Consider the following 16,479-nt stretch of genomic DNA (forward strand, 5'->3'; position numbering starts at 1 on the left):
CCCAACGGGCGGTGACCCCCTAATGCTGTCTTACGCGTGTGATGTTAGACAGACATGTTGTTCGTTGCAGACAGACTGTAGCCATATCAGTTGGAAATGGGACTAACGCTGGGTTCCTCATAATCGAATTTGCGAGCATCATACAAGTCGGTGAAGACGTGCCAAGCTTGGACTTAGTGATTCCGGTATGTTTATACGAGGAATTGATCAGTCGTCCTCATAGCTATAAGATCAATCTGACGCATGCCTAAGATTATATGCTGGTACGGTTGTGCGTATACTGCGTAATCTTTTACCAGGCGTTAGGTTTGACGTCGACCCTGTAGGCGGGGATGGAGCTGAGCGTCTGGCGGACGAATTGTAGCTCCTTGTTGTGAAGGGCGGGGAAGGGATGGCCGGCGGTGACGAAGCTGAGCAACATGAAAATGTAGAGACTTCTCTCCTTAGATATAGCGGACCTTAAGCTTATCAAGGTTGATGGAATTTTGGCTATAGCTTGGGGGATTTCGGATTGTTAAATCACGTGACCCGGAAATTCCGCTTCGGTATCGAGGCAGCTCGTGCTGGGATGCACTTTCCGCCCCGACTGGGAAAACCCGGCTGCAGGACCTTTACCCCTGATTTGGATATACCATACATCATCGCGAGCAGGAAGTATGTGCAGGAAGCACTTTCGAGCCCTGTCAGCTTCTGCAGTCACTTCGCCGCGAACGGACTTCCGCGTGTGCACAACATTATCTAAGCTTCTAAAGGGTACAGATGTCTAATCGGACAGAACTCCGAAAGTCAAGTCATCCTTATCTCAATGATTTGAGCCTGACAGGTCGGGCATCCACAGGAAACCGGTACATATGGATCGAAAAGACTGCACTGATGAGGACCACCGCGAAGGCGAGCGATCCTCTTACATCTTCGCATCTTCTCCCCGGTTAACATCTCCCCCTGGTCGCGCACTTTCCGACCCAAACAATCGATCGTTCTGCAAGCACCAGCCATGACTGACAACAACAACGTCGTCATCCTCGGCGGAGGCATAATAGGACTGTCGATCGCCTACCACCTCTCACACTCCCCGAGTCACAATCAACAAATCCACATATTCGATGCAGCAGAGAGATTACTCGAATCAGCTTCCGGCTACGCAGGCGGTTTCTTAGCACGAGACTGGTTCCCCGAGCAAGCCGCTGCTCTCGGAGATTTCTCCTTCGAACTTCACCGTCAACTCGCGGATAAGCATAATGGTCAGGAACGTTGGGGCTACGCTGGATCGCACGTGTACAGTCTAGCTCCTGATGATGCTCCAGCGGGTACACGTGGTGAGGACTGGCTACTGGCTGGCACGAGCCGAGCTCAGGCTGCCGGTAGGCAAGCGTACGGCCACGTCTCTGCTCCAGAGGAGAAAGTGAATGAGGACGGGACGCCCGCGTGGATGACGCCACAGTCGGGAGCATCTTGGAACGTTGTCGCGGGAGTAGAAGATTGCGCGCAGGTAGAGCCGCGGAAACTCTGTGAGTTTCTCCTCTCTGAGATCCAGCGAAGAGGTGTGCAGTTGCACTTGAGTACTCGAGCGATTGGGGTGACGACGAATGCGAATGGCAAGATTTCCGCTCTGAGGCTTGAAGCGACCAATGGACTGACAGAGCCGACTGTTCTAAGCTGCAGCGACATTGTCCTCGCAGCTGGCTGTTGGACGCCACGAGTGTACAAGACACTGTTTCCTCGAAGCCGTCTCGAGGTTGAGATTGATGCTCTAGCTGGCCACAGTGTCATTTACAGATCACCGCGATACACCAAACCATTTCTCAATGTTGCCTCCGGACAAGAAGGAAAAGCACACAGCAAGGACAAACACATATCCTACGCAATATACTGTCCTCCCACGAAAACATGGTCATATTCACCAGAAGCATACGCACGTCTAGATGGAGACGGGAAGCCCGAAATCTGGATCGGAGGCCTCAACAATAACAGCACTGAGTTGCCTTTGCCGGAGCTAGCCACCGATTCCAAGAAGTTGGTCAACAAGGAGAGGATCACCGAGTTGCGACAGGCGGCAGTCCAACTGACAGGCTTGAAAGGACAAGAGGGTACTGCTGCCGAGGACGACTTGGAAATAGTTTCCGAAGCGCTTTGCTTCCGACCAGCCAGTAAATCTGGAGTGCCAATCATTACCGAGGTACCACACAAAGACTTGGGTCTCGGGTCTCATGTAACGGCTGGCGCGAAGGTATGGATTGCAGGCGGCCATGGGCCATGGGGCATCTCTTTGAGCCTGGGCACGGGGGTGGTGATGAGCGATATGATCTCTGGACGGGAGCCTACAGTAGATATATCCGCGCTGAGGATGCAGTCGCCCATTGCAAGCAAGCTGTAATTGTGCACAGCAGTGACCTTTGGTCATTCTGCCGAGCAGACCGTTCGTGGCCAAGCGCAATCGCAGAGGGGTTTAGTACAGACGAACCATCATCTCAACGGCGCCGATACGAACAATGGCTTCCAACGCACACTGGCAACTGCCTTCGTTTCATGCAAGCAAAGCATTGATCGCCCTGCCAACCCTCCGTTCGCCTCTCGTGGCCATAAATGCCCTGACATGCCGACAATGGCACTCCAAGCATCATGAAATTCAGCATCAATTTCATCTTCAACACACCAGGCACAACACGAACACAAGGTCTCATACCAACCCAACCAACAATGAACTCCTACCAATACTACGCTAACCCCTATTGCGGCAACTGCCAGCAGCCAGTGTACGGCTACCAACCATTCACAGGCCCCGGACAACAACAAGCACCTCCTGTCCCGGCACCATCTCAACCAATTCCTATCCCAAATCCTCAGAATGGAATGGCTTGGCAGCAGTATCATGGTACTGGGCCGCCTGTTCCTTCGCCCGCGAATGTTGGGGGGTATCCAAATACTGTCCCTGGCCAGGGGTGGAATCCGTGGCCACAGAGGTAGGAAGGTGTTGAGTCAGGGACGCGCAGGCTACATGGGCGAGGAATAAAGGAGCAGGATGGTTAGTTGTAGAGGCACAGCTTGTTCAGTGACATGAGCGAGGGTAGGCGCCGCCGTTCTGGCATAGTTAGCTCGTAGGTCGGAATTTATTTTTCTTACAGAAGTACTCATCAACTTTTCCAAGAAGTGCTTGCGCTTTGACTCAACGTATCCGCTGTAGCTGGATTTACGGTCTCACTCCAAGACAATTACGGATAGATATTGCGTGGTTTTCGTTGATCGAGTGACGGGTTTTTATTGTTCTCTATCGGCATTCTCTTCGCTTTGAACCACGAAAGACTCCTGGCACCTCTTATCGAGCATGCACCATATCAACTTCACATGTATACAAGATCAATACCTTCACCTAACCTTGCACTCCTACTATTTGCTCTTGGATGCCTGGTCCTCATACTTCTTCCAAGTACTGGCGTCCTTCCAGTCTCCAAATGCATTCTCCTTGTTTTGTGCAACACAATCCTGATACTTCGGCCACCAGACTTGGTTTCGGCGGTGCGGCATAAGACCCCAAGCCACCATGGAATCCTCCTCCTCTTTGCTCAAGGCCAACCGACCATAGGCCGCAGCTCGTGATCCACCGCCAGCAACATGATCAACGCGGTTGATCTTGACTGAAGATCCGATCATCTCGTTGTCTACTCCAGCGCCCATGGTCAAGAGCAGCATCGACACCCCCAGGACAAAGGCAGTGAGCAGTTGATCAGGTAGTGCCATCATGCCCATGCTGACCAAGTGAACCAGGAATCCCACCCAAGCTACCACTCGCCAGAAGAGGCTACTCTCCAGGGTTTCGTGGCTTCGGCTTGCTCAGGAGCACATTGATGATGACGCCCCGTGGTGCGAATATAGTAACTGTCTTGCCATCTGGGAGCGTCCAGAACGTCTTCACCACTTCTTCGCTCTGCTGTAGCCCATCCAATGCAGCCGTATCAGCCGCCATTCGATTAGCCATGACGATGGCTCCTCTTGCAAGACCTGTCGCGAGCAGAGCGTAGGCATTGGCGACGCCCCACTTGTCTCCAAGTCGAAATGCTGTAAGGAACAGAGCCACATGAACTGCGAAACTCCACAGGCTTGCAATCACGATATTCTTCTTCATTGACACATCCTCCTCGAGAACTTCAATGCGCAGCATGGTCTGGTTGTCGGTGACTTTTGCTGTATTCAGCCACTTGCCGAACCAGCCCGCAACATCGATCGTGTGAATACCGTCGGTAATGTTGTACAGTGCTAGTCCTGGTTCTTTGATGGGGTCCCGAATCGCGTCGCTAGCGATCACGAAGCCAGCTGGGAGAGGCAGGGTGTCAGTGGTCGAGCTCGAGGAGAGACGCCCGACGAGATTATTGACATTTTCGGCGCCAAGGAAGGTCAAAAGACCAAGGCCGTCGATCTTGGATGGCATGCTTGATGGAAATTTGATGACACGCATGATAGCGGTTGGGATTAGAAAAGTTTTGTTGTATAAGAAGTTGTGAGAAGCTGTCTTCGTTCAGGTTGTGGTAACGGTTTTGGACGAGTTTTCGAACGGTTGGTTTTGGTAAAGAGTTGTTAGTATCAATCTGGGTGGGATCCAGGTATGATGGAGAAGAAAAGAAAGCAGGTCAAGAAGGTGGGAGAAGCGGCCTACTTATGGGATTCCAACTCGTGCGTTTGTCGCCAGTGGGCGCAAGCGGCGCAGTATCAACACACTGTGTTGATATACGCCTCCTTGCACTTTCAGTTGTGGCAATGTTCAGCCAAAAATATGATATACAAGGCTGAAGCTGGATAGATGCGGCTGTTGCTCGATGCAACAAGGTGATAAAGCCATTGTTCCGTCATAACCTTCCTTTGTCGTTTGTGCTTGTGCATTGTCCATGACTCAACCGCTACAAGCAAACGACAACGAATTGCTTGCACTTACCTCAGGCCGGCGAGGCAACAGCGTTTGCATGCTGGTTCGACTTCAGCCTGAGTCACCCACCGCGGAAGAGGCGCAGCGGTGCGGAAGTGCAACTGGGTCCATTGAGACTCTGAATCAGGCCGCCATAATGTTGTATAGAGAACTGAAAGCTGTGTTCGAAGTGACGAATTCTGAGAGAAGCTTGCAGGGATGCGCCGGTGGGTTAGGTAGATAACCTGTTGCACTCTTAGTATGCTGCTCGTATACCTTAGTATATCTGCTGCGTATGTAAGCACCACCTCAGGGGTATCTGCTCGGTGTTATGGGTGGGCCTACTTCTTGATTGCCTGGCTCGGCGCCTGTTCGCCGTTCACATTCGCTTCTCGTAGTGCCGCGGTAGGTATGTATGCCTATGTATACTGCTGGTTAAGCTGCGCGTTGTGGGTTGCCATCTGATTCCTAGTCTGCCCACTGTTGAGTTGTCGATGCCCTGGCGATCAAGACTATGATTCTTTATATAATTGAGATCTCATATCGGTTGATCCGCTCTTCGTTAGCGAATGAATGTTCTCTGGAGCACACCTAAGGCCAAAAGAATCACATTCAGCTACTAGATATGTCTGAATAAAATCGCACACTTGCACACTGCGCTCGCTCAAAGACACCATGACTCCAATGCTATGTCGTAAGGAATGATTCAACCCCTCTGGGGCCTTAGAATATGCAATGCGCTGATAGCCTGTCCGCTCTGTCCTTGACGCTCTCCTCGTCATCGGCCGTCGGTGGCTTAACATTCTTCATAAACGTGAATTAGGCGATACCGAATGCTTCCATATTCTCGAAGTCGATCTAACATCAGGCGCCCCCGGACACTCTTCTTTTGATAACGCTAGGACGATCAGCTTGTATGTATCAGTCCATGAGCTTGCCACAGCACAAGCAGTTGACTCTGACATCCCACTTCTTGTTTCCCGACTTTTCTTTGATCCTAGCGAAAAGTTGCGTGTTTTCTTCTGACACAATAGAGATATCGAGATCGCTCTCCCAACCTGTGCCCGCTTTCCTAGGCCGCCCTTGCTTTCTCTTGTGTGAAGATGCCGTCCCGTTAGTGCCCGACGCCGCCTTTACTGACGAATGTAGCTCAATCGTGGTTTCGTGTTGGATCGCCTCGAGGCCTTCTTCAAAGACTTCCTCTATTGCGCCTGTGACGAAGTGTCTCACCTTTTTAGCAGGCGATAGCAGCTGATTCGCGAAACTCCTCGACTCAAGCTTGTTTTGCTCGGCGAAGTCATCCATCTTTCCTTCTGTCCAGTTCTTCCATGCTCTTTTCCCGATGTCGTCGAGCAGGCACTCGTTGTGGTTCCAGTTGCCACATCCCTTATTTGGGCAATGCCACAGCTTCTGATCTGGATTATGTGGTTTATCGCATTTGCAGAGCGTCCTCAGTTTGCTTAGGAGGTTCTTAGCCTTCTTGTCTGTGGCGCATGTGCGTGCATCAAAGCTCTGCCTCCAATACCTGGCAGACGGATTGCCCAGCTGGTTGTCATCCTTCTCGTTGTACCACGTGATTTCTGCTTTATTGGATATAGTCATTGCGTCGATGACATCAAAGTAGTTGCTCAGAACAAGCTCACCCTGGCCATAGTACTGACGCGCTTCCTTTGCTCCAGGCAGATGTTGTGGTATCTCGTGCGGCCAGTATAGCCAGGCCACGAGCAGGAACACGTTTCGATCGTCTGTAGCTCTTGATTCAACAATCTTGCCCACCCAGAAATTTTGTCGTTCGTATTCGAGGTATTCGCCGTCGGCCAGACTTGTAGGCGGAGGTTCCGGAGGAGGATCTTTATTGCACACGTAGATGATGTCTCCTTTAGAGAAGGTTTCTGTCTGTAGCTTGACGTTTGTGTATTGCTTAATCTGACCCCAGGTGTCGGGCTTGACTGCATATTTCACACTAAGGCCATCCATGAGCGTGACGGTATTTTGGTAAGCACCCTCTTGCGCTTGCGGATCTGAGGCAGCGAATGCTTTGAAAGGTACAGAGTTATCTGCCTCCTCTGTCTTGCTGGCGCGCTTCTTTCCTTTCTTCTGCTTTACTGGAGCGTCTTCAAGCTCGCTGGCTTTCCGCTTGCGGCCTGCCATATTGATATGACAAGCAGTGAAGAAGTTCGCTGGTGGAAGATGTTTATCTCAGACGACCTCTAGCTCTAACGTGGTTGCGAGGTCAAAAGGTAGTTGTGTCGTGCCCTGGTTCCTGGTCTGCTGTTATAGCTGATCGATGATATACTCAGAGGACAGGCAGGTGTGAGCACGAACTAGAATCCCGGAGAGAGTTGAACATGAAGTACGTAAGCAAGTGCCCTTCGTCTCGTGGCGCACAGTGAAGCCTGGCTGAAGTGGAAGGTGCGAGCGCACCACGGTGACGATGCGCCGGCAGTCGCGTCCTCTGATTGGAAGCAGATGGATGGTGGGTGCAGAAATCTTCTGGGCGCGTTCAACTTTGGCTCGAGTCCGGCGACCACGTGGAGCTCATTCAAGGCTTCAACCACGACCAAGTGGAATTGAGCAGGTAGACAATAAGAAAACAAAAGAGAATCACCAGGAATATATTGTATTTCAATAGATTATTGTAGTTGAATCATGATGCAGTAGCCAGCATTTATGGCTGTCTCCATTCAGCATTCAGGTGAGACGGAGGTGAAGATCGAAACGATTTACACAGATGCTGCCGCTGCCGCTGCCTCACGACCAACTGTAACGATTGATCATTGTTCGGGGTATCATAATATTACGCTATCCTCCTTGGCCGTCCTTGTTCCTCCAACAATATCGAATCTAGTGCTTGTGAAAGACGTCCTTGATCTTGTCCTTCAGTGGCTCGTTAGGAACTTTCTTATCAAACCCATGTTGTGAGGTCGTCTTAGGCGTCTCAGGCTTTTCGTAAAACTCGTTGCCAGCACCACCACGACCGAAATGGTAATTGTCGGGCCTGTGTGTTCGTGTCGCAGTCTCCGGGACAATATCCTCATCGCCAACCTGAGGATCAGGTGTGCCGTCCTTGGCTATGTTCCCTACACCGCCTCGCCCAGCAGAGTATGGACCATCACCTTGGTCGCCAATCGGACCTTCGCGGGTGATCTCACCGTCCGCATAGGGTGTATCGTCTGGTCGGATGTTGGCTGCCCCTGCGATGGTATATTAGTTTAGTTACGCCCAGGACCTGCTTAGTGAGCGTACCTCCACGGCCATGAGAGACGTTTGCCGACATTGTACGGAATTTGGTACTGATATCACTTCACCGGGTTTGTGGTTTGAGAGGGTATCGAAGGAGGGTCGGTTGCTTGTAAGTTATGTCTAGATCGTCCAGGGAAATACTGCAGCTTCTAATAGTAGCCTTCTATGCGCCGGAGGACATGTTAGCAGGGCAAGTAGGACGTGGGGCACAGAATGATATCATGCTCAACGTCAGGCACGACCTCGCATCTCTTTCGAGGCAAGCACATGAACACGAGTCTCGAAGCAGGAACGGCAGCTTCGGGGGCTTTGAGAACGTTTGTTTATTGTTGTCTGGCGTGCACGCCAAGGCAGAAGATCAAGTTCAATTCGTTCCATATAGGTTTGCAGATAAGGTCACGTCATTTCTGGCATTCTTGGCGTGACCTCCAGCTCAGTCTTATCGGTTCCAAGCGATTGGTGTTTGATCTGTGTCGCTCCGTGCTTAGACGATCTTATTATGTTGCTTTGCAGATACGTCTCGTACGGGCCGACGAAGAGAACAGGTTTGGGGTATCTAGGCATATGTATGCCAAGAACGACAGAACGACGAAGAGTAAAGAGGGATAAAGATGTACATTGCTTGAGGAGGAGATACTTGTCCTGAACGCGATTCGAATCCAGACCTAGAAGGAGAGTCTCTTAGGTCGTTGCGCCAGCTGTTTTCTTGTCTGTCTGCCCACCACCACCGCCAGTTGTCGGAAGACCCATGAAGATCTTGAACGAGTCGTAAATCATCCATTGGAGACCAGTGAGTGTACCAATCATGACCTGCAAGCACAGTTAGCGACTGCCCCTCCTCAGAAATCGAGGATGATTCGCTTACAATTCTGACAGGGAGACCGTTCCAGAGACCACCAAACCCAATCTTGCTGTAGATTCTGCTCATGGCGCCGCCGAAGCTCTCGCCAGGCTGACGATCGGCATTGAGCTTGCTGACCATGACATCGGCAGGGTGGGACACGATAGCGCAAAGAATACCAGCAAGGTAACCACCAGAGAAGGCAACAGCAGTCTGAGCTCCCTTTCCGTAGTCCTCCTTCTGACCTGGGAGATAGCTGTAGATGGCCATGACAATGTTTTCGAAGGAAGCAAACTTCATCATCGTGTAAGGGATTTGTCGACCCCAAAGTGGGTAAAGACCTTTGTAGAGACTAAAACGATATGTCAGTGCAGCACGAGGCCGCAAGAATTGTCGCAACTTACCCGCTTGTGCCTTCCCGTGCAGTGATGTAGCTGATGCCTTGCATTGTCCCAGAAAATGTTGGTGGAATAGTAGTTTGCATTCGAACCTTAACGGCTTCGAACGGGCAGAGACCAACATCAGCGATCAATTCAGCCGATGCAGAGGCAGACAAGAACAGAGCAGTCTTGTATTTGGCGGCATTCTCCTCGCCAGCCATTGTGGCATACAAGTGCTTGAAGTACTCGTAGAAGCCATATTTGCCAGCACCTTGGACGGAGTACCCCACGAAGGTTGGACCCCAGCCAGTGAAAACACCTCGAAGACCTTCACCTCTGTAGATCTTGCCCCATGCCTCTACGTTGCCCTTGTACAGGTTCGCGTCGACTTGTCTTCGACATTTGACAAGATCGAGAGGGGTGACGGCTGTGTGAGTGGTACCCTATTGTCCATGAGATACGGCCTTGTCAGCGTCGCGTGGTCACTTACGCATGCCAGGATACCTCCGACTACACACGCAGCATAGTATTTACCGGAGTAAAGCTCAATCTTGCCAGCCTTTGCTTGTGCTTTCGAACTTGCTTTCTCATACTCCTTCTGAGCTTCAGTTCCCAGCTGCTGGGCTTTGTCCTTGACAGTATCTGCAGCACTCCATGCTGAGAAGATCGGCCTTTTCTGTGGATGTGGTGCAGGAGCTGGCTCTGGCTTGTAGAAGGGCGACGTCGGGAGGAGAGACTTTCTTATAGCCGCTTGCGATGGAAATAGTCCGACCATCTTGGGCGGCTTGGTTGTTTATCTGCAGGAAATGTGGTTGACGCTTAGCTTGCTCACCCACGCCGTCGCTTGCGATGATGCAGAGCAACAGTCCTAGAATGAGCAGATCTGCTGCTGCGGCTGACGTGCCTCGCTGCGTGCGTAGTAATAATGAACAAGAATAATCCGACTCTGATGAGTGGAGTGTGCAATCCAGGATACTTCGAATTCGAACTTGAGGTCGAGCTTCTTCTCCACAAGTGGGAGTGCTCGGAGGCAGCTGCCAGCCTTACTACGTCACAAGTTAAGAAGCAAGAGCTACCGACCCATACTATACTTGCGGAAATAATGGGAGCACCCTTAGCGCTAACTCCAGGCGGCTTTCCACATGTTAACTTGTGGTCCAAATCTGATCACAGACACTGCTGTTGCGCTCCCAAGGTAGCAAAGCAAAACATCGAATTCCCATGCCAAATACTGCAGGCACCTTTTCCACCCCTTTGATCTGTGCTTGTACTGTAGCTAGAGTCTGACTGTGCCAGTTCGATAGCACTGCAAACATGGCGCAGGACCAGGTCAATGGCACCACATCACAAGAAGATGACACGAAAGCTCTCCTGGACTCATGGGCACGAAAATATCGCGGAGCCACGGTCGAGGACCTTGATCTTGCTCCGGCGCTATCAACGTCCCCTGATACTTCTCTAGAGGATGCCATGCTCTCTGCCTCGTCGCATGACTACTCTCACCTTACAGTCCTGTCCGAGGAGACGCGGTCGTTGTTGGGATATCTAACAATATCGAAGCTAAAGTCACTATTCGAGTCGAAGCACCTCGCACCTTCCGATCCAGTCAAGAAGGCAATGGTGAAGTTCAAGAGAAGTGAAGGAAGGCAGTACAAGGTCATAACAATGGAGACGGAGCTATGGGAGCTGGAAGGCTTCTTCGAGAACGTGGGTGAATATGCGACTGGCTCGAAGCAGGATTTTGCTGTTGTTACCGATGGAAGCAGAAAATTTGTGCTTGGAGTCGCAACAAGGCACGATTTGGATGAATTCGTGAAGAGACGACCGAGCATATCGTGAGCTCGTTCCCCAGTACACGACAGAAGTTACAAGATACCACAACCGGACCAAAGCCATCATCGAATGGGTGATTATCCTTTGAAGAGACCACATGGGCCTTGCGAAAGGTAAGCGTTACGGAACAGCCAAATCCCCTCGGATTGAGCCAGCCCACCCAGAGTTCAGCGGTTGAAGGGTTTGCACTACTTACGCGACTCGAAACTATCCTCGACTACCCCAGTCCAGGCTGGCCGGTTCATGTAGAGCACGACAGGCACCCTGAGTTCTCCGACCTCAGATCCCTCGCTAAACGACGGGAAGTGGAGCCAAGCTCGGCTTCGAGAAGTACATGATTTGGGAAGGCCGGTCTCTCTGAAGCTAATTAACTATGCCTCAGCAGCTCTGGGCTGATGAGGACACAGGCAGCGAGGCTCAGACACGTTCATACCAATCGCTACCGTCGGCGCTAGCCAGTAAACAGAGCAATCTTGAAGTCCGCACCCGTGGCCGCAAGGTGAACCTATGTCGAGAACGGCGACCTCCCAGACTAGGGGTCGATACAGCAATGTTGTATTTCTCTTGACCTGAGTCTTCCAAGAATGGAACTGAAAGTCAATTGTACGCCTTGTCAAAGTCATTCACCTTCTTAGTTACGCTGGTGTCTCGTCCTCTGCTTGCGGCTCATCCTCACTCGTGGCGAAATATTCGTATATAGTGAAGCGCAGTGTTCATTCTGGACATTGATAACTATTATCGGATCATGATGAGGAGGACAGTACTATCAGCGTATTATGAAGCGAAGCAGACTGCTTTGCACAAAGCGCTATGCTCCAAATCCTAGTTCATTGGTTACGCGGGATAGTACGCGTTTCGTTCTTAAGGCGGATGACTTGCTTGTCATTAAAGGAGGGCTACGAGCTAGAAAGAGAACAACTTATTCTTGAGTACTGCTTCCATGGACTACCGACGAGCACCTCTCTGCTGTTACATAGCGCCTGGTAAGTTCCGGCTGGCTATGAGGCAGGTCACGTGGCAGCTTAGCCCAAAGCCGCGTAATCGCTTCCATTTATGCTTATCTGTCACGGACAACATTTCCTTGGTTTTATAGAGCTGAGGTTCACCTAACGCTACAGCTTGAGACTCTCAGTGGTATATCAAAGCGAAAATCCGCACACTACTACGCTGGCAATGCCATGCATGAATTGGGAGCAACGCTGCAGCTTTCAACATCTGACATGCTACCTCGACAAGACCGTCAAAGTGATGATGACACGAAAGCATATCCGCATGGCATGAGCTGTTCCCACAGGTTGACAGGTTTATCAGTGGATTTGTGGAGGATAAGCAGCCGCGAAAGCGAAGCGAGAGAGTGGGTTCCTCGGAAGATTTTCTCCCACACAAGTTGCGTTATCGACCCTTCACAGCAAGGAAACAGCCATTACTTGCAGCTTGCTAAGGTGCTAAGCACCGATGGACTCGGTCACGGCATTTGCGCAGTCCGTTCAAGATAACACATGTGGTCAAGGTACAATCTGCATAAATTTCTTCGTGCTTGCGCAACATCAAGCATGTTTCGATGTCTTAGTAGGTCTGTCAGCTACTGTAGTACTGTACTCGGTGGATTGACCAGAGCCATGCGCGGACAAGGGTTCGATGCTGAGACCTTTATCCCGAGCACAGATGGATCAGAGTGCGCGGCCCAAATGCTGGATTTCAGCGACGTTGTCATAAAATGCACATCCGACTGGACAGAAGGGCAAAGGATTCATGAAGAGTGCTCCATAACAACGGCCGTCCTCGCCTGCCTCTCGAATAGAGTTGTAACTTTTTCTGTTTCAAGGGTCGGTTCTGACGCGGACGGACCAACTAGGGAACTCTAAGTGGCCAGGTTTAGGGACTCCTCCCCAGGTACATCGCGGCCTTTACTTCTTTCGGCTAGAGTCATCGCGTTCTGTTGAGGCGCGCAAGGATTTTATTTCGAGATGCAAGCTTGCAAGGTCGAAATCCTCTGGCTCCTCGAGTTCTTGTGACATGCAGCACCACTCTTTTCCTTTGGCTTGTCGCTGGTGTGTGAAGAAAGTTTGTAGGCGGTCCATAGGCCGGCGTAGGCGTAGGAGGCGCAGCAGCTCGGTGTTTGAAGCAGCAAAAGCCAACTCTCAACGTAAGACTCCATCACCATCGATGATGGAACTATCCACCAAACCTCTATCACTACCAGCCAACACTCCACTACTGCTTCTATCGCATTTCGTTCTACCCTTTGCACAATTGTACGACTTCCTGACTGTTCATGTACCGCTCGACTTTACTGCTTGATATTTCTTTTGCTGTTGGAAGATTGATTCTAAGCAACAAAGTATAATCGATAGATCCTGGTCATCTCCAAGAACCGGAGTCCCGAACCACACACCTGGTTCGTCCTGCCACCACGACAGCGAAGAGAACTTGCCACTCCTGCGCATACGACGGCAACCTGATCGCATCGGTACTCACTCATTCATCACTGCGACTGAGCATCTTATCGCTGTTTCAATATTGCCGACAAAGCCGCGCCTACTTGACTGTATTCGCACCTGCTCTACTCGACAAACTTCCTAATTGATTGCACTATCTGACAAAATGGCGACATTATCACCCGTAACATCTCATCAATCCCGCGCAGAGCGACCACGAGCGGTCACGGCTATGAGCCATGCTTCAACACACTCACACAGAAGTTCTCGATCTCGGGACGACAAGCTTGACCTCACGGAAAGTGCTCGGGACAAGAGGAGGCTTGAAGGGAAATCGGATCCTACAAAGGCTTTATCCGAGATGCAACCAGGTATGCCTCTGATACCGGGTGTCTGAACCTCTGCTGATTAGTGTAGCCGCCGTAGCACTTGAGGATTCGAACCTCGAGGACCTCCGGTTTGGCCAGTACAAGGACAGGGAAGGCAATATCATCAGTACGTCAAGGAGGTGGACAATGTTCGGCGCAGACACTGACTCTATGTAGCCGACCCAGATCGATCAAATCCTACTCGCCCACGAATGGAGAGGCCACTCGACACGATCCGATCTTTCAACGATGCAGCTGAAGGCACCACTAGCAGGAGATCTTCATACCAGCGACCACGTAAGTTTACGAGTCCCTCTGAGATCCATCTCCGTTAACAATGTGCAGCTTCATTTTCTGGCTGGGATGCTCAATCCCGTCGTGGCAGTTACTACGGTCCCCCAAACTCGATGTACTCACAGAATGGCCGCCCCGGACCCAGAGCGCCCGGTCCAAACAACGGTGGGTACTATAGGAACAGCGCGTACGGCATGCGACCAGACTCGTTTGCCGAAGAAGGTGGCCCGATGTACCAAGGTCCGCCTCGACAACCTCACATGCGATATCCGTCGCAGCCATATATGCAGCAAGGTGACTCACCTACTAGCGTTCATTCCCACCAACCGTCGTACGAGACCATGAATAGCGGATCAGACGAGATGTCCAAGAGTACGAACCCGAGTTCGCAGAACAGCTCATACGATCAATTGCACCAGATGGGCCCGCCCAAACCCCAAGGAGAATACCCTCCATACCCGCATAGACAGAATGGTGGCCTAATGCGAAACCCATACCCTCCTTCGGCTATGCCAAACGGCTTCAGCAATGGCCATACTAATGGTTACGGCCAGCGACCAAGTGGCCCGACAGATGACTATGGAATGGAATTTCAACAGTCCGCACCAATACCCCCCGCGAAACAATTCAATAGTGGCGCAGACGGCGTAGCACCTTTGCGAATGACGTTGCAGAAGACGAACTCGAATTCGCAGACGCAGAGGGTACAAGAGGAGCCCAAGAGACAAAGCTGGCTCAAGAGGAGGTTTTCGAAGAAGGCATAAAGCGGTTGAATTTATTTACCGAGCAAAAGTTGGCTATCTCTATACGGCTGGTGTCTTGTTGTGAAAGGCAGGGAGGCTGGATTTTGGCCCAGAGCAGATGTGGCGTCTCCAGCTATCTTGCATACAGAAGCAGGCCATTTTCTGTGTGGATAGTATACAGGTCACACCGGTCAAAATGTGTTGGACGAGAGCCGATGTACAAATTGGCGAGCTGTATTGGAGCGCGCCATAGACTGCTCGTCAATCCTGGAGAAGACAAACGGATCGAGGCGAGGGCTCTTGTCAGCGGGCACAACTCGAGCAAGCAATTTGGTTTTGGTGTGGCACCGGTTGAGGAGACGAGTCAAAGTTTGATTGAGTGATGATGAGACCTTACGAGCTTACGATCTAAGAGACGGATTTAGTACATATACTAATTGATTAATGCTATCGTTCTTTTTTGACCAAGGGCCGAATGCCGCCTTCTATATCTTTTCAGCAAATCTCCGCAATTCCAAGTGATATAATTTGATTACAGCGCAAGCAGAAACACCGATCAGTCCACAGCTACATATCCGTAGCAGGGCAGCGAGTTTGCTCAAACACTATCTCCTTGTGAAGGAGTTCGTCAAGACTAACAATGCGGCAATGAAGATGCGGATGCTAGCAAATATCCCTTCACTGAAGCGTTCCATGTCCCATCGAGTGTACGGTTAACGAGCAGCTAGATCACAGTCACAGTCACAGTGATCCTGAATAAAGACCAACAAGAATCCGGAGTCGCACGTGCAGCAGGCCGAATCAAGTTTTCCGTTGGGCTAAAGCTCATCTCGTGCACTTTCGCCGGATGAGGAACCTCGTAGCCATGCAGATGGATGCTAGATCCTCGTGTCTGACCTTCTCGTGTGGTGAGCACAGCTAACAACCCCAACCCCCCATACTGCGACCACAAAAGGATGAACGCTAAGTTCCACGAACAGGAGCCAAAAAGACAGCACTCAGACTCGAACTAAGGTTTCCGCCCGTGCAAAGTTGACTGCGCTAAGATGGATCTCGTTCCTATCTGATTGACGGGTGACGGACAAGCTGGACTCTAATAATGGAGGATCACTGCTGTCCTTATCCGGGCCGCGTACGAACTAAGCAAGTGGGAAAGCCCTTCTTGGGCTCGCTCTGGTCCTCCCTCCCCAGCTACTTCCTGGCACAAGCTGCATCCCTTGTGCGGGTAATACCATCGACTGACCCTTCTTGGGTGCGCTTTTCATTGTCGTCGTGGTCAGTATATCGAGCTCGTCGTTATCATCAGTTGAATGCGCAACGCCCTTCACGCGCCTTGACCTTGCTGGTGTTTTTGGCTTGTGTTGAGATCTCATATTGCAGAATTGATTGTCGCCTGACTAGTGCTGCCGAGGGAGCCCGGTGGCCCACACAAGTCAGGTTTGGTG

The 16,479-nt window shown here is 51.1% G+C and overlaps 9 protein-coding genes across 9 annotated transcripts; 4 read left to right on the top strand and 5 right to left on the bottom strand.

Moving 5' to 3' along the window:
* Window positions 1-994: 994 nt before the first annotated feature.
* PMZ80_006527 (uncharacterized protein) lies at window positions 995-2,374 on the top strand (the record flags this gene model as incomplete). Its single annotated transcript, XM_064874940.1, has 1 exon — window positions 995-2,374. The coding sequence occupies one exon, from the start codon at window positions 995-997 to the stop codon at window positions 2,372-2,374; it is 1,380 nt and encodes a 459-aa protein (XP_064729340.1).
* A 245-nt stretch (window positions 2,375-2,619) lies between these two features.
* Window positions 2,620-2,964, top strand: PMZ80_006528 (uncharacterized protein; the record flags this gene model as incomplete). Its single annotated transcript, XM_064874941.1, has 1 exon — window positions 2,620-2,964. The coding sequence occupies one exon, from the start codon at window positions 2,620-2,622 to the stop codon at window positions 2,962-2,964; it is 345 nt and encodes a 114-aa protein (XP_064729341.1).
* Window positions 2,965-3,384: 420 nt separating this feature from the next.
* On the bottom strand, window positions 3,385-3,744 carry PMZ80_006529 (uncharacterized protein; the record flags this gene model as incomplete). Its single annotated transcript, XM_064874942.1, has 1 exon — window positions 3,385-3,744. The coding sequence occupies one exon, from the start codon at window positions 3,742-3,744 to the stop codon at window positions 3,385-3,387; it is 360 nt and encodes a 119-aa protein (XP_064729342.1).
* A 52-nt stretch (window positions 3,745-3,796) lies between these two features.
* PMZ80_006530 (uncharacterized protein) lies at window positions 3,797-4,450 on the bottom strand (the record flags this gene model as incomplete). The annotated part of the gene is made up of 1 exon (XM_064874943.1): window positions 3,797-4,450. One exon carries the CDS (start codon window positions 4,448-4,450, stop codon window positions 3,797-3,799), a length of 654 nt encoding a protein of 217 aa, XP_064729343.1.
* Window positions 4,451-5,815: 1,365 nt separating this feature from the next.
* On the bottom strand, window positions 5,816-7,045 carry PMZ80_006531 (uncharacterized protein; the record flags this gene model as incomplete). The annotated part of the gene is made up of 1 exon (XM_064874944.1): window positions 5,816-7,045. One exon carries the CDS (start codon window positions 7,043-7,045, stop codon window positions 5,816-5,818), a length of 1,230 nt encoding a protein of 409 aa, XP_064729344.1.
* Window positions 7,046-7,738: 693 nt separating this feature from the next.
* PMZ80_006532 (uncharacterized protein) lies at window positions 7,739-8,171 on the bottom strand (the record flags this gene model as incomplete). Its single annotated transcript, XM_064874945.1, has 2 exons — window positions 7,739-8,088; window positions 8,141-8,171. 2 exons carry the CDS (start codon window positions 8,169-8,171, stop codon window positions 7,739-7,741), a joined length of 381 nt encoding a protein of 126 aa, XP_064729345.1.
* A 647-nt stretch (window positions 8,172-8,818) lies between these two features.
* On the bottom strand, window positions 8,819-10,133 carry PIC2_2 (Cu/Pi carrier; the record flags this gene model as incomplete). The annotated part of the gene is made up of 4 exons (XM_064874946.1): window positions 8,819-8,947; window positions 9,003-9,330; window positions 9,383-9,801; window positions 9,849-10,133. 4 exons carry the CDS (start codon window positions 10,131-10,133, stop codon window positions 8,819-8,821), a joined length of 1,161 nt encoding a protein of 386 aa, XP_064729346.1.
* Window positions 10,134-10,672: 539 nt separating this feature from the next.
* PMZ80_006534 (uncharacterized protein) lies at window positions 10,673-11,197 on the top strand (the record flags this gene model as incomplete). The annotated part of the gene is made up of 1 exon (XM_064874947.1): window positions 10,673-11,197. The coding sequence occupies one exon, from the start codon at window positions 10,673-10,675 to the stop codon at window positions 11,195-11,197; it is 525 nt and encodes a 174-aa protein (XP_064729347.1).
* Window positions 11,198-13,795: 2,598 nt separating this feature from the next.
* PMZ80_006535 (uncharacterized protein) lies at window positions 13,796-15,055 on the top strand (the record flags this gene model as incomplete). Its single annotated transcript, XM_064874948.1, has 4 exons — window positions 13,796-14,000; window positions 14,047-14,124; window positions 14,175-14,294; window positions 14,343-15,055. 4 exons carry the CDS (start codon window positions 13,796-13,798, stop codon window positions 15,053-15,055), a joined length of 1,116 nt encoding a protein of 371 aa, XP_064729348.1.
* Between the last annotated feature and the right edge of the window lie 1,424 nt (window positions 15,056-16,479).

Source organism: Knufia obscura, assembly GCF_036327395.1.
Source record: "Knufia obscura strain CCFEE 5817 isolate CBS 148926 chromosome Unknown scaffold_7, whole genome shotgun sequence".
NCBI lineage: Eukaryota > Fungi > Ascomycota > Eurotiomycetes > Chaetothyriales > Trichomeriaceae > Knufia > Knufia obscura.